The sequence below is a fragment of the Toxorhynchites rutilus genome, chromosome 3, assembly GCF_029784135.1.
Source record: "Toxorhynchites rutilus septentrionalis strain SRP chromosome 3, ASM2978413v1, whole genome shotgun sequence".
Classification (NCBI taxonomy): domain Eukaryota; kingdom Metazoa; phylum Arthropoda; class Insecta; order Diptera; family Culicidae; genus Toxorhynchites; species Toxorhynchites rutilus.
In genome coordinates, this window is record NC_073746.1 from 45,502,261 (window position 1) to 45,518,156 (window position 15,896).

Genomic DNA, 15,896 nt, shown 5'->3' on the forward strand with positions numbered 1-15,896 from the left:
TAAATTCCAGAAATTATAAAGATAGCATGTTGACGTCTTCGACAAAAGTTTATATTTTAAGATCTAGCTGACCCGGCGATTTTCATACCCCCAACAATTGATATTTTGCTTTATTATTATTTCGAACGCTCAAGTTCTCATAGAAATTATTTTTCTGTACACGATCTATATTCACGGTTCCGTTCTGAATCATATTTCGGACAACATCATATTTCGGACACTATGTTCTAATATCTTAAAATACTTGACGCACTGATGATATACCTATAAAATTAATATCACAATTGCTTCTTTAGAGTAATCCCTTGGTTTCACTATCACTTCATTTGATAATTACATTTGAATTATTACATAGTAGGGAAAAATCCATCCAAAATCCAAAATCCACTCATTCTCGTTTGTGTTTGACGTTTGCTTATCGTGAGCACGTAGAATTTACCCCTTCATCAATATTGAAATTACTCTCGTGTTTCATCATTTCTCATCATCGTTATCAGGTTACTGTGATTGCTTGGTAAGTGTTTCGCAGTTGACTATAAAATATAACCAAGTGTAATGTAATTTTCGTTCAAAAAATTACAAAATAAAGTGTCCGAAATTTGATTTTTTTTATAAATGGTGTCCGAAGATTGATTTTTATTCGCTTGATTCGAAAAGCATTTTATTCGATGATTTTTTATGTTTTCAATCAAATAAGTACCAAAGCATAAAGCTCAAAAGCATATCGAACTAATTTATTGAAAATATCAACCGAATAATACCTGTGCTATTTTCTGTATCATATGCCTTAAGCGTCCGAAATATGATTCAGAACGGTATATGATTTATTTTTTTTACATTTGAACCCGACGCAGGTTAAGGAAGTATTCTAGTGTAGAGACACGATGTTCGAACGTTTTTTTCGAGCTCCGTAAAAACAAAACAAAGAGTATTTTTGGTATCCATTATTTGTTTATCTATCCTTCACCACGAAAACAAAATTTGAACCAGAAAAATAATATTAGAATAATTAGAACAGCTACAAGTTCTTCATCAGCTAACAGGGGTTCAAAAAAAATTGTGCCATGGCGTACACTATTCTAGCAGATTCAGAATCAGTAAAGATGCCGCTGTTGCATGAACCACGGTCACGTCAAAACATGTTTTTTTTTGTCAAAATGACGGCTGTTTGAAGAGAATAATGCCGTTTAAAAGGTTTTTTCTTAAGTTTCCCGAGTTTTTTAAAATAGTAAAATTTGAAAAAAAATATTTTTTTATTGGTTTATACGATGGAGAAATGCATAACGCAGTTATGTTTATATAAATTCAACATGAATCGGTTCAGTAGAACTTGAGCCATCGTGGTCGTCCGTGTGAAAAATCTTGTTCCGAGAAAAACGCTCTTGAAGTTCATTGTTATGGCCGTACATGGTTAGATACTAAGATAACTATTGCTCGGTAAATAACAGGACTTTCGAAAAGTTCTTTCTAGGGTATATTCTTGAATGCCTAAGCTTCAGAAATATTACGAAAAAAATATCTTTTTCAAATTTCTAGACTGCCTTAAGACGCATCAAACTTGATACTGACTGTTTAAATCCGATTCTCCGTTTTCGAGTTAAATTGTGAGGAACGGACACCAAATCATTTTTATTTACATAGATATCTCCAAATTTCGAATACACTTTATCGCTATCTGGACTTTTGACGTAGAACTACGTCTTACATTAGGGGGGGCCAAATCAGAAAACAGGTCAACTTTTTATGAAATAAAGTTAATGTTAATAACTATTCATGCTGCGAACGGATTTCAACGATTTGCATACCAATCGAATCGGAAATTTTCTAAGGTTTGTTTGATATCACAATCCTCTAGTCTGTCTATGGTTTAAATTGATGAAAATTGGAAGCATTCCCATATCACCATACATTCGTTCAGTCTATTTGTGTACTTTTCCGAACAGTGCTGTCAATAACGAGCAATTTATGCAACCGCTAGAATAGAAACAGTCGGAGACGAATGAATCGTAGGATTTAAAGTCTCCGTAAACAAAGGAAAAAAGAAGAAGAAGAATAGAAACAACGAAGGGGGATAGCGAAAAGAGAATATTTACGAAGTAAGTAAGCTGTCACTAGCGTATAAGTATTGCATCTCCTCTGAGGAGAATCCTCAGAATCTTTCTTTGCCCGAAACAACAAAGGTCGCTGATTCTGGTCGTTTAGTGTTTTATGTTCCCCTTCGAGCTGTGAACTCTAGCGAATATTTCACTTGAAGTTTATCGCTGCAACTGTGTACATCTATTAGACGCGTGTTTGATGCTTGTTGAATGGCGATGCACGGAAGACACCTCTGAATAGAAATAAATTTCGACGTATTCTGAAATGATATCAGAAATGATTTTTTTTTTTTTTTCCAAAATATATTTTTTTATTAAGGCACATGTGGCGTTAGCCTGATGGGGCCGGGAGTCCAATATTTTGACAATTTTTGTCTTACAACTATGTTAGTAATATGTAACCGATTACTCGCGGTTGGCTCGAGGTTAGTATTACAAGTGTTCTCATAATTGGTATGTTGCAGTCTTCGATGCTCTATACGTGTGCCCGACACGGGCTACTTCCTATTGGGATATTGGGATGCAGCTGACCATTAATCAGCAACGCTCCCTAGTCTGTACCCCATATCTAGCGTGGTGCGTCTTTCTCGACTCGAGGAATCCAGGATAGAATGGTCACTAGCCGGCGCAATCATCAGCTCGTGTAGAGTTGTCATGAGCGGTACAACCTTTGGCTCTTGTTGAATGATCAGTGGACTGCACAACCTTTGGCCCGTGCATCTGTAAAGAGTGTGTGTATGTATTGCCGCGACTAAGTAAAAGTTTATCGATCGGATAGGAGGGATATGAAACGGGGACACAACGAAGGAAACATCATTAAACGTTGACATCGGCGTTTCTGAGGAACAGGTATAGATGAAGCAGAAGATCAGGATCCCGGCTACCTAAGATATCCCGGACGGGGATATCCGATTGTCTGCCTTTTGCTCTCAGTGCTCTAGAGAGCTGAGAGCGAGCAGCATGGAACCGGATACACGACCAGACAACATGCTCGATGTCGTGGTAGCCATCGCCACAATCACAAAGATTGTTTGCTGCGAGCCCAATGCGATAGAGATGCGCGTTTAGGTTGTAGTGATTGGATATAAGCCGAGATATCACGCGAATGAAATCACGACCTACATTCTATCCCTTGAACCATGCACTCGTCGAGACCTTAGGGATAATCGTGTGTAACCAACGACCGAACTCATCTTCACTCCACATGCGCTGCCAACTAACGAGTGTGTCCTGACGAGGAATGTGAAAAAAATCATTATAGGCAATTTTCCTTTTTCCGAAATGACCAACAAATTCCAAAAAAAAAAATTGCGTAGTCGTACGTCCCAAACGGTCGTGTCTCGGATACAAAGAAAACATATAAAACTTGCTAGAAAAATATTTTCCCTGTAAAAGTGACCATCTTTCGATGTATAGACGACTTGTTGGTTATTACATGTACTATTCATATATACATTTATTGAAAAATTTAAAAAAATGCGTTTTTGAGCGAAGAGAGAATTTTTAAAATATTGTTTTCCAATATAAATTTAAATAGAAAATTATTGTTTTTAAGTTAGAAATTTTTGTTATTACCAAATTATTATTTTAATGTTCAAAATTTTCTGTACCTTTCCAGATAAATCTGTACCTGTGGTAACACTGGGGCTATGGAGTCGGAATTTGACGGAATTTCATTATATTAGGAGTCGTGGTCGGAATCGGAAAAAAATACCTTGGAGTCGGTAATTCGTCTTTCAGTTAAGTGACCCAATAAAATCAAAATATTTATTTATTTATTTATTTATTTCGTCTTCTAATTTTTTCGTACAGACTACATCTTAACATCTGTATTCTAAAGTCATTAAACAAAATTTTATTTCATTATGAGGAAACTTTGATGTTAATTTTGTAGATCATCAATGTGAACTAAATAGGAATAATACTTTGCAAAAACACCGTAGAATAGCAAAACTATCCACTATACACCCAACCAAGTGTCGTCCGATTCTCTATCATTTTGGAGACTGCAGGAGCAGATAATGTCAGATTTCAGCTTACGGACATTGCACAATGGTCCAGCAGATGTAATTAAGTGGAAATTAGCATTTAGAGCTAGACAGTTATCCTCTAAGACAAAGTGGTTACATACATAGATTCTTTTATTTCATCGAAAATGTTGGTCACCCTATTTTTGATAACATAAAAATGAGCGCTTTATTGTATGTAAAAACTTTGTCGAAGAAAATTTTTGTCCAGAGAATAACTGTCGAGCTCTAAATGCTAATTGAGATGTATCCTGGACCATTGTGCATTGTCAGGAAAATGAGACCAATCAATTTGGAGACATTTTGAAAAGAAACATCGAGATTCGAACCAGATACAGTGCGATAATTAAACCTGCATTATATCACCACTTCTTGACCCACTGCAGACATACAGCAATATAACGAATTAGGGGCTTGACGTTGGATTGTATTTATGAAATCATAGTAGGAGCACAACAGGAGTGAATCATGAAAAAAAGAAAATATAACTGCATCTCAATTTACACTGAATACTTTTTTTATACGCGATTGATGCGTGCGCGCAAAAAAAATGCGTATTTTCGAGAAAATTGCGTAAAAAGATTCCCTCTTCATCGGCGCGCACTCGTCACAACCAAACTCGCACGAGCACTCGTAGAATATCTCTTCTCAACGAGGTGACGGTAGGCAGATCGCGTATGTTCAAGAAAATCGCATAATTTCGAGCAAATCGCATAAAACATCACATCACAAAAATCAAAAACCAATGCTGTTCTCTGCTTTTAAAATTGTAAAGTCAGATCATCGAGACTCCATGAAGGAAGATTTAACTCAAGTAATTCGGTTTTCACGAGCATTTTAATTTTTGATGTTTATTTTTATTGTCTAATCAGAAAAAATCGCAAATAAAACGTTCCGATGAGAAACTTAGTGTCGAATTATTTCATTTTTTTTTCAGCAGTCGGAGTCGGAGTCGACAGTAATAATTGTGGGGAGTCGGAGTCAGGAAATTTTCCTACGACTTCACAGCCACGTTTCACTGCAATCTGAGATGGTGCTTCCAACTTCCAACTAAGACGAGTTGGCATGAGATTCGTCTGCTGCGCATTTTTGGATGAACTGAAAACCTATCGGAACTTTAAGAATGTAAATATTGCTCTCAAAGAAAATAAGAATTGAATAAATTAATTATTTTATAAATGTTTCTTTTCTTTTTTGTTGATTATTGTATGAGATGGAATTGTTGTATGTACCTTGGAAAAGAATTTTCAGGAGTCAATAATAGTTTGGGGAGTCTAGTTACTCAGAATCACAGGTAATCAGCGAAGACTCCCACTTGACGTAAAGTTAATGGGTTCGTTGACATCAGAGCATGCAGATGTTTCCTATCCGACCTCTGTTATACCTATTATTTCATGAGTTGGAACTCGCCCATTAGAATGCTTAAGAACCGATGCATACTATGTAGCGTTTCATTCCATTATTTGCAATTGCAGTCTAATTAAGATACAGTCGGTATCGCAAAATCTTTTTCCCACCCGATGCGTGACCAACGATAGGGTATATGTATAAAAATTAACCACTCTTAGGAGAAAGATGTTTATGTCAAAGCACGGATGGTCATGGTTCGCTGCTGCAGTTCACATAAGTGTTTCGATGCCCAACCCGCACCCCCGGGGGCAAAAGTTCACAAATTAGTTCACCCTACGGAACGGGTGACGCACTCTGAATGAGGTAATAGTAATTTTGTCGAATTATTGCCGGTGACCGAGTCAACAGCGCTGTGTGTCGGGAAACGAAAGGAAAACTGCTTTCGCTTTGTTTTTGGCAAACCCAGACGACGTTTCATTATTATGACATATTTTCGCGCAAAAAAATCGTTGTTCCACTGCTATGTATATTGGTTTACTGGGACAGAAATTTCTACTTTGCACCGGCGTGTGTCTTAAAAATGACACAAGTCACAATTGCAAATTTTCGCAGTTTTCCCAGACAATTGGTTGCTTTCTTTCATACGCTATTTCCTCCTTTCTCGGCGGGCGAGTAAAACGCTAAAGTTACCCTCCCGCACACGTTAAATTGAGCGAAATAAAGGTAAAACAATCTTATTAACATGAGGAATAATAATAAACGTTCCTCAATTGATGATGATTACGAATGTGTGGATAATTGTAGGTGGAAAATAAATTTTAATAAAAACAGATATTTTCGAGCCCAGCAACACTGGGCCTTTCAGTCACTGCTACGCAGGAAATGAGGTTGTTAACGTAAAAGTGAATGTGGATTGTGTTTAAAGTTTGCGGTTCAAGTTAATGGGAGTTTCGTGGTTTTGGCTTCCGATGGTTTCGTAGCAATTGGCGAAATTGTGTAACAGGGCGAGAAAAAGAATTAAAGTAGTGCACTCAAACTGAAAAGTTGGTCAGTTGACCGGATGGGAACCTATGAGAGTCATAGTTTTAGTTTTTTAGTATGGTTACATAATGCTTACAGTGTGAAATCACCATTAATAGTAGGTGAATACGGGCTTCCCACCTAAAATTTATTTTTTAAACATATTGAAATGGTTCGGCATCGACATTAACTAATAACATTTGAATAGATCAACTTTACAAAATAAAAAAAAAATTATTTTACTGAGAAGCAACCCTAATCTTTTTCAAATTGAACTTCGCTTCGTATTGGCTATGAGACAAAAATTTAACTGATCACTCTGCCCCACATTTCATTCAACGCAACACACGTATAAAATGGGCTGAAACCGAAAGCGAAACCAATCGCAAATTGCAGGCAATTAGTCTAGAGTTTTCTATTCTTGTCTACCCTTTGAAAACCCGAGGCGCCTCCATTTATCTCACATCCATTTGTCCACCCAAAGGAGAAATGCATATTGCGAGACAGATTACTTTCCACCAATCCAAAAAGTCAATCAATCGTCTGTCGCAGCCTTTTTTCCCACCCACAAAAGTGAAATCTTCAACCTGAACTGTCTGTGGGTATCAGTTTCATCTTTCATTCCTAGCACTCAGAAGTATCTGTGTGATAATCTGTGTATGAGTGTGATTTCGGGTTGTGTGTTATCGGTGTACTTAACCTTGCGGGGGGCCGATGATTGGAAGGATACTCACTGGCATTGTGTACAGCGCCCTGTTCCGGATCGTGGTCCGAATGGAGATCCCGATCAATGCAGCAGGACCAGATCATACCACCCGAGCAGAGATCGACCGGTTTCCCGCCGCCCAACACGCACGAGATCGACAAACCGCACTCGAATTTGCGGCCCTTGTAGCGGCATGTTTGGGGGATCACTGTAATGAGAAGGAGCGAAATGAGATCATGTTAGGTTTTATTGCTAATGCTGCTCGAGAGACAAGATGAACATAATGATCCATAAAATGCGGTTGAATAATGTTGGTTTATGTATTTTACAAGTTAACGAATTCGGAAGGCTAGTAGTCAATGAGAGTTATGCATTTATACATTGCGTAAAAGTAATCATGAAGGGAGTAGTTGGTTTACGTAATATGACATTAAATTCTTATTTCGATGTCGAATGCAGAAATTAAACCAATGCATTTGTAATTTTTGTAGCGCGTACAGCTATACGGACAATTTGAAACTCGGCAGCACTACATCTTTATTGTCGATTCAATTCAATTCAAACATTCAAACACGCATTTTTTAACAATTTCGAGATATCAACGAAACAAAAAATGGAGATGAGCGACCAAACCCGTGTATCTTGAAATTCCACTCAACGGCGTTGTCGAAATGGTTTCCAATTACAATCATTACTTTTCATAAATTTCTATTATCTCTGTGCAATCAATAATGAATTGTTTGTCTGGCATTCACACTTTTGTTTGCATGCATCCAAACGAAAAATATCAGAACCGAGTGCATCTGTGTGATAATCGATTTCTAGCCGTTATTTTGAAATTCATCATAAACTGTTGTTTCAATGCGGCTGGTACGTATGTGTTTGTAATTGAAAATTGCGCCAAACAGCTGTAATTGATTTCTGGAACAATTTATCATTCGTTTTTCTTCTGTCATGGTCAAACAAAAAAAAACAACTAACAATCCTGCAATATCATGCAGAACATATGTACAAAGCAGTTTGGAATATAACACTCAACATTTAAACACGCATAGTGAATTATCTATTCTGTCGATATCTAGAAGCCATATCGATCTCAAAAAGAGTTATTTTCCACGGTCCAACTATTGCTTAGAGCCAGTTTCCCTGAATTTTGCATTCTAACTTGTTGGTTGAAATTTAGAAATTGGTCGTTAGAAAGCATAATTTTTGTAATTTTTTCAGACTCGAATAGAAAAAAATGTAAATAAACTATCGACATATTATGTTGTTTCCCGATGTTTCCCGACAAACACGACATCTTCCTATTATATACATTTAATAACAATCATGCAGAAGGACCCCAAACAACAATATATTTCGGAAATATCTACAAATTTTGATATTATGAAATATTTCTAGTAGGGAACTTAGAATCCTTTTACATACGATTTATCATTTTCATTCCTCTGCTCACCCTCATCTCGGGGAGACTCTTTTCTCCTAAAGTACACATACAGTAGAACCCTGATTATCCGCGGAATATGAATAGGTCACCGCAGATTACGCGAGAAAGGATTAAAATGAGATGTAAGCATGAAAACAACAGACAGTGCGTGAAATTCCGATAATATATTACCGATATATTTCAACTGTTTGGATGCAATAAATTAGATTTTTAAAATATAAACATAGCCTCTATGAGAGATTTGAATATCAAGTAAATTTCACTATTGAGTGTCCCATTTTTCAAAATGGTTTCAGAAATTCAGCTTGTCATTGAATCAAACAGGTTATCCAGCATTATTTGTGGATTTTTATTCCACTCATCTCTAACACATGTCTGTGGCCCACCAACTGTTCCAAATTTTAGCCCGGGCTACGATCTGACCAGTCCAAAACCTGAATGTTCCTCTCGGGAAACCATGGCACAGACTTCTTGTTGACGTGAAAGGCTGCGTTATCTTGCTGGAAGATGAAGCTGTCGTCAATTACGTCCTTGGTAAACGGTATCAATACACTGTTCTGCATCTCCGAATAGGTTTCCGAATTCATTTATATCATTTTTATCGAAATTATTGCTATATGCTTCTTTCCTCTTCTTGAGAAAGCGGCCCATATCATGAGCATCCTCCAAAATTCCTGCACAATTTCACCTGAGGATTTTTTCGAAGATCATGCCGATGCTACGCGCAGCTGTCAGGACCATCGAAATTGAACTTCGTTTCATCGGAAAAAAATATCCCACTCCGATTTCCAGTTCAAGCGTGGTTTGGCAACTTTCCATCTCGCCTGTACATGCCTTGGGGTAAGGTAAGGTTTGTTCACCTTTTTAGTGTGAACCAAATGTCCAGATCATCGTAAAAATTTGAGATACACGTCTTATCGATATGGGAAGGTCAAATTTATGCTTAATCCCCGAGACATTGAGCTTTCTGGTCTACCCAAGCTGTATAATGCGGTTCCAATCCCGGTTTGAAATCATGCAGTTGCCTTTGTTTTTCTTCCATATGCCGTATTTGTAACTTATCTTGAGAAAATTTCACAGTTACTCCTCTGTTGATCCTCTTCGCTATCGCCCGGATTTTCAGTGAAGTCACCACAACGAACATTACACGCATTCGGAACCGTATTGGAACAGTCAACACACATCTGCACACAGAGAACACGGATATAAACTCTGAATAAGACATGATAACAGTAAAATAAGATAAAGATAACAGGCGCGGCAAATGTAAAGTCCTTCCTGGATGCACAGGGCTTAGGACGGTTCCCTTCGGAACGTACCTTAAATTATATATCATATTTGGGAGGAGGGGATTTACGGTAGTTAACGAGGCCAATTTAATAAAAATATAATAATAATAATAAGATTTAACTAGACTGAAATTGATATATCATCATGCAACTACGATCTTTTTTATAAGTAAACAATAACTCTCGTAGGCTGGGTTTATAGTTTACTTATATACTAAGAAAAAAGATCTTGATTTCATGACGATATATATATATATATATATATATATATATATATATATATATATATATATATATATATATATATATATAGCTCCTTATAATTTTTATAGATATTATCGCGGTTTTGCAGTTGTTTGATTAATGGCTTCCAATCTGACAATGTAAAAATTTGCTCTGACTTAATTTAGATGGAAATGTTGATCGAATTCCGAGGGTACGCATAGCACTTTGTACTTGTAGTACAATTTGCGATGAAGTGCAACTTTAATTTACTAAACACGTTGATCGAACGCTTAAAAAAAGTTGGAAAACTTATTGCAATATTTGCGGAATTACAGGAGATTTTATGAAACACTACAAAAAACTTGTTTTTGGAGGTTCTTAAAAATTTATGAAAAAATAAACATTTTTTTGTAAAAGCAACAAACAAGCCTTGTACAGAATTTATTACAGTTTTAAAAATTGTCTTTCGATTTGCGGTGCTATATTTTTTAAAACAAATATTCATCATCAAAGACGAAGGGGTGATTTTTCGATTAAAACAAAAATATCTCCGTATTAATAGGATCTAGAGGAACGTTCCAGGAATCAAATGTAAGCTTCTTGATAATGTTAATTGTATTTGCTAGTTAAAAAATGTGATAGTCTATAAATATTTTGAAAAACTTTGAAATGGTTTACAAAGTTCAAAAATGGCGACTTTGACGTTGATGACACGCCCCTTCTGAATTCAATGAAGAACATCTCAAATCACTTTTGAAGGAGAACTTAATAAAAAATTAATAAATAAAAGCTTCGCTACTTATTCCCCAACCCAATACCAATTAGATTTGATTTTTACTGGATTTAATGTCTATTTATTGATGAGAAAATGATGTTAAGTTTACTCACTTAAGTAACCGTAAAGTTTTTGATTTGGTAAGTATTATGTACAGGGTCTCTCAGATTAAACGCTCATGCAAAATATCGAATAGCTCCTTATATTTTTTTTCGCTCCGTCGATGGTAACACTGCATTCCCCACTTCGGGACGATAATATTCGACTACTCATTCAGTCTGATTGGATGGGTTTTAGTGTCAAGATAAACAATTTACAAGAACGTGTATTTTCAGTGAAATCGTATTACTCGAGCAACCGAAGCCTTAATGAAGCTTTGTCCTCTAAGGGTAAGATCATCACATCATGGTATGGTCAAAATATAAATCGGTTCACTTTTGTAGAAGTTATTACAATTTGTTGCGTGAGCGTTTGATCTGAAAGACCCTGTATGAACAAGGGAAGGAAAAAAAAATATAAAGAAATTTGGCTATAGGACAGTGAATGTGGAATTAATTTTTGTCCAAATAAGAAAAAATAATTGTGTTTTGCAACTATCATTGTGTATAAAATACGTATATCTGTGAATTTTTATTAATTTAGAAGCTTAATGATGATTAATATTGTCAAGAAACCTTTTTTTCCAATTATTTTACTCATTTATTTATACCTGGATTTTTTAGAACAAATTTCCTTTAATCGAAATAATAAATTCTATCAACCAGATTTGTTTAACATTGAAGCACAGAAGTAGTAGCAACCATACGTTTTGCAAATTATAGGAGAACTGGATTAACCTGAAACCTGAAAGTCCCATCTCCAACATGTTACATGAATAAATTGAGAGTTTTTGAATTTAAGAAATGACACAAGAGCTTCTGAGAACCACCTCAAGACTTTTAGGTCTCAACGTTGAAGTTGATTGAAATAATTGCATAAAATAGAATCTTAGATAGAAAAAAAAAACAAAGTAAATAACTGTTTCGATGGTCAAAATCAACGAATTTCGAGTTCAACTTTTTCCCCAACTACCAAATTTACCATATTCAGCCTCCAGCGATTATTATCTGTGTCTACACAGAATGGTTCGGAGGTGAAAAATGGGGCCAATAAGGGAATCGCCTCTTCTCTAAATGAGTTTTTCAACGACTCTACAAATCTGATTTTTCAAAAGTAATCACTGAAGTAGAAAAAATGTAGCTCTCTTGATAAAGATTATGTTGAAAAGCGAAAAAATAGGAACAAATTTTTTTCTCTATGTCAGGCCAGAATCTCAGTTTTTTCGATAAGATACATTTTAATAATTTTTCTATACTATTATGTTCTAATGTCACATTCATAATTTTGAGGTTGAAAACAGAAAAAAAAACATAATACGTGAATTTCACATTTGCAGTCCTAAGATATTTTCTTCCATAGATTTCATTTTTTGGAAATTGGGTTGATTTTATCAACATTGTTCAGTATCACAGGCGATATTTGCAGTCTAGACACATCTTCAAACTACTCAATCGATGAGAGCAAAATAAGACACAAACAGATCATCATACTTTGACCCAGCAATTCCATGATTGAGTTCGATCCATAGTCGACATAATTTCCACCGTACGATTGTCGCTTCCCCAGCGCGTCCAGTATCATGATATCCTTTTCCTGTTGAGGCGATGGAGTCCTGTCGGCCACAGCTGTTCCCAAGCACATCAACACCACTACTGAGACACATTGAAATGGGCTGATCTTTCGCCATAACATACTCGCTTTTCGTCTGAAGACAGCACCACTATTCCACGAAGAATGTATCTGCGAAGGGCACTTCAGCTGCCCTTTTGTTACTGGCAACTGTACCATTTCTTCGGAACCAGTGCCCCAAAAATTACGAAAGCTATTACACGAACGAAAACAAAACCCGTTGCGAGATGCTAGCCACCGCGTACACCGTTTGTTGTCTTTGTTTCAACAGAGGGCGGTCTGCCCAAAAAAAGACCACAACACACTCGGATCGTTCGTTACGCAATTAGGTCATATTTTTGGAGTTATCTCTTTTCACTTTTCTTCGCTTTTGAACGTAAAAAGTTAACTTTAGCTCGCACTTCATCGGGGTCTCATACTCCTCCGAAGGCGGATTTAATACTATCTTCGGTACGACTATACTCAATGCACTCATAAGTACACCATTTAAGATCCTCGTCCAGTGACGATCCCCCACCGATAGTATTCCGATGGCCTTTCCTTGCGGATCTACAGACCAGGGAGACAATGAACCCAAGCAGAAGCTCTTAGGCCACTGCGGTTGATGAGAATTTTTCTTCTTTCTTCACACTAGCTCGACACGGCCAATTTCACTTTCAACGCAGTTATCCACAGCTGGATCCGGATCATGGTCGACTCATCAAATCGCGGGGTTTCAGGTCGGTTGATTCCCCGCTCCAACAACAACAACAACAACAGGTTCCGGTTCTTTGCTTCACGGGTCACGATTTTCACCAAGGGCGCCTTTCTTCTCGGGATAGGCATGGGTTGAATTTTCCGCGCGCATTACACGGAAGTGATCTCAGACAACAACAACAACCCTGCGGATCCGGGAGCCTCCAGCGCACAAACGATCGCCTTGGCAGTTTACGGTGAACTGAAGTAACTTTTCCGTGGAGTCGTCGGTACTCCACGCAGAAGACACCCAGCCAGCCAACCTCCAGCGCGGGTTGGAGGAAAAGTGTGTGAGATACACAGAGCAAAACAATGAAGAAAAAATAAAAAACCAAATACATCGGGTGAGACATGTGGTGGGATGAAATGTGTAGCGGAAAGAAATGCGCGTGTGGTGGCCGTTAGTGAAATTGCCTCCCATGTGTCGGTCGAGCGGCGGACGAAAAGGGTTGCCAAACGGAGTTTCATTGGAGGGTTCAATTATGGAAAATGGGATGTGATCAATTATTCCTTAGTATATATGATTGTTTTGTGGTACAAGTTTTAATAATTTAAGGTGGTTTTAATGCTTTAAGCGAAGACCCCTGTCTGGGAGTTCAAAAATAAAAATAATGAGTTTTCGTCATTTTTTTGGATGTTAGGAATAAAGTGAAGTGTTCGGGTATTTTGGTTATTGTTTAAGGTTTATTTGAAGATGTATTTTTCATTTTTCGAGTGCAAAAATAATGATCATTACGCTGTTGACAGCTGGAGGCGTAGATGCTGTCTGAAAATCGGTACCTTGCTGATATCGGTACTGAAGTAACGGGGTGTCGAAGAACGAATTCCAATCAGTATTTTGAAACTTTAGTACAATACCTAAAGCGTTACATAGGGCCATTTTTGTTAAAAATGAGTTATTTTTCATAGAAAATCGAAAATATTAGATATCAAAAAACGGCTATCTAGATAATTCATTTTCACATGCTGATGAAAAATTTCAGCCAAATCGGTCGAGTAGATTCTGTGATATCAATATCACCAGCTGAAAAAAACCTGGTTTCGAGAAAAACGCATTGAAAAATTCGTACAGCAGAACTATATCTCTTGATGTGACCTCATACCTTTGGTTGTATCTTTCCAACGAAATAAAATATCGAAAAATCTATTTAGGACAACATTTCTGAGGACATAATCTTCCACAAAAACGCAAAAAACAAAAAAAAAAAAGCTTTTTTCGACCTTCTAGACCGGGTTCCCCCCTCAAACGCTATCTTTCCTGGGCGTCGATTTATCTGCGCTTTATTTACCGCCCTGTAATTAAAATCTGTTTTGATTAATGGCTTCTATTTTCATTCCGAAACTTATCCTGAGATTCATCCAACGTAAACTAATCGTTTTAAATTTCAGATACTGTATATAGATATACTATCAATGAATAATTCGTGTTCCTTACACAATTCGTGTTCCTTACACTTACAAAATAAAACAACTAATGTGAAAGATAGACCCGAAGAGGGGCATCCAGGCATCGGTACGGCTGTACAATGTCATTCATGCAGTTCGAAAACGCGTTCGGCGACATCCTCTTCGCAAATAAAAGCGTCTAGCAGTTGAAGAAATTTACAACATGTGCGTAGAGGCGTTGTATGAGCTATTTTTTTTGGCACCCAGGTTGGAACAAAAACGAAAATCCTAAAACAGTTCCCGAATAACGCAAACCCCGAATTATTTTTTCTGATGGAAAAATATGCACAATCGAAGAGAAACGAATGAACGATTTCACGTCAAATATCATGCCGAAAAACACACGATTACGTTTTTTTATCCCATTCAGCCATTTTGAATTCATGTACTTCGGTAGGAAAAAAAATTGTAAGGGGTTGTATCTAGGACACGACCGCATACTTTCGACGTACAACTACGCAATCAAACTATGCAATCCACTTGTTTAGCACTTCGAATATCATTTTAGAATGCATCGAAATTTTTGTAATAGATTATGTTTTTCGTTATAAGTAAATTTTATGAACGTCCTTTTACGTTTGATATGACCCCTAGTACTACAAAAATATTTGAACGGAAGAATTGTCAAACGATCATTGAATTTAACATTTCCCTCTGTAATTATTGCACATCTCATGGATTGTCGACTTGCATGTATTTGCAAAGCGGATTATCCCAGGCACTATGATTTAGAAGTCCGTGTTAGGGAAACACAGCTCGGTCGGAACAAACATAAACCCGACTTGCATGTATATTTGCAAAGCGGAGTCCACAGGTACATCGATCGTAGTTTTGTAACGCTTGATATTTTACAACTTTTCAATTGTTCATCTCGTGAAAAATAATATATTATTAATTGTGACAGACGCGGAGAAATATTTCCTGTCAATTGATTCAAACATCTTTCCTCCTATCTATTAAGAAATGTTCGAGTTATAAGCATTCGAAATACGGGTAGAGTTAGCACACAAATCGGCAGAACAAATGTATGGGAAAAAAGGATGTTCTTCCAG

At 36.9% G+C, this 15,896-nt stretch overlaps 1 protein-coding gene across 8 annotated transcripts in view; it reads right to left on the minus strand.

Moving 5' to 3' along the window:
• The window catches only part of LOC129779512 (serine proteinase stubble), a 90,489-nt gene that overhangs the window by 22,500 nt on the left and 52,093 nt on the right, over positions 1-15,896 (minus strand). For 4 of the 8 annotated variants that reach the window (XM_055787029.1, XM_055787027.1, XM_055787025.1 and 1 more), the window contains exons 1-2: positions 12,525-13,581; positions 7,228-7,407 (exon numbers count right to left, since the gene is read on the minus strand). In XM_055787029.1, the coding sequence (XP_055643004.1) occupies positions 7,228-7,407; positions 12,525-12,822 (478 nt within the window). In that variant the 5' untranslated portion in view covers positions 12,823-13,581. Of the gene's footprint in view, positions 1-7,227; positions 7,408-12,524; positions 13,582-15,896 lie in introns of those variants that run through there. The other 4 variants (XM_055787030.1, XM_055787023.1, XM_055787024.1 and 1 more) reach the window with 1 other exon arrangement.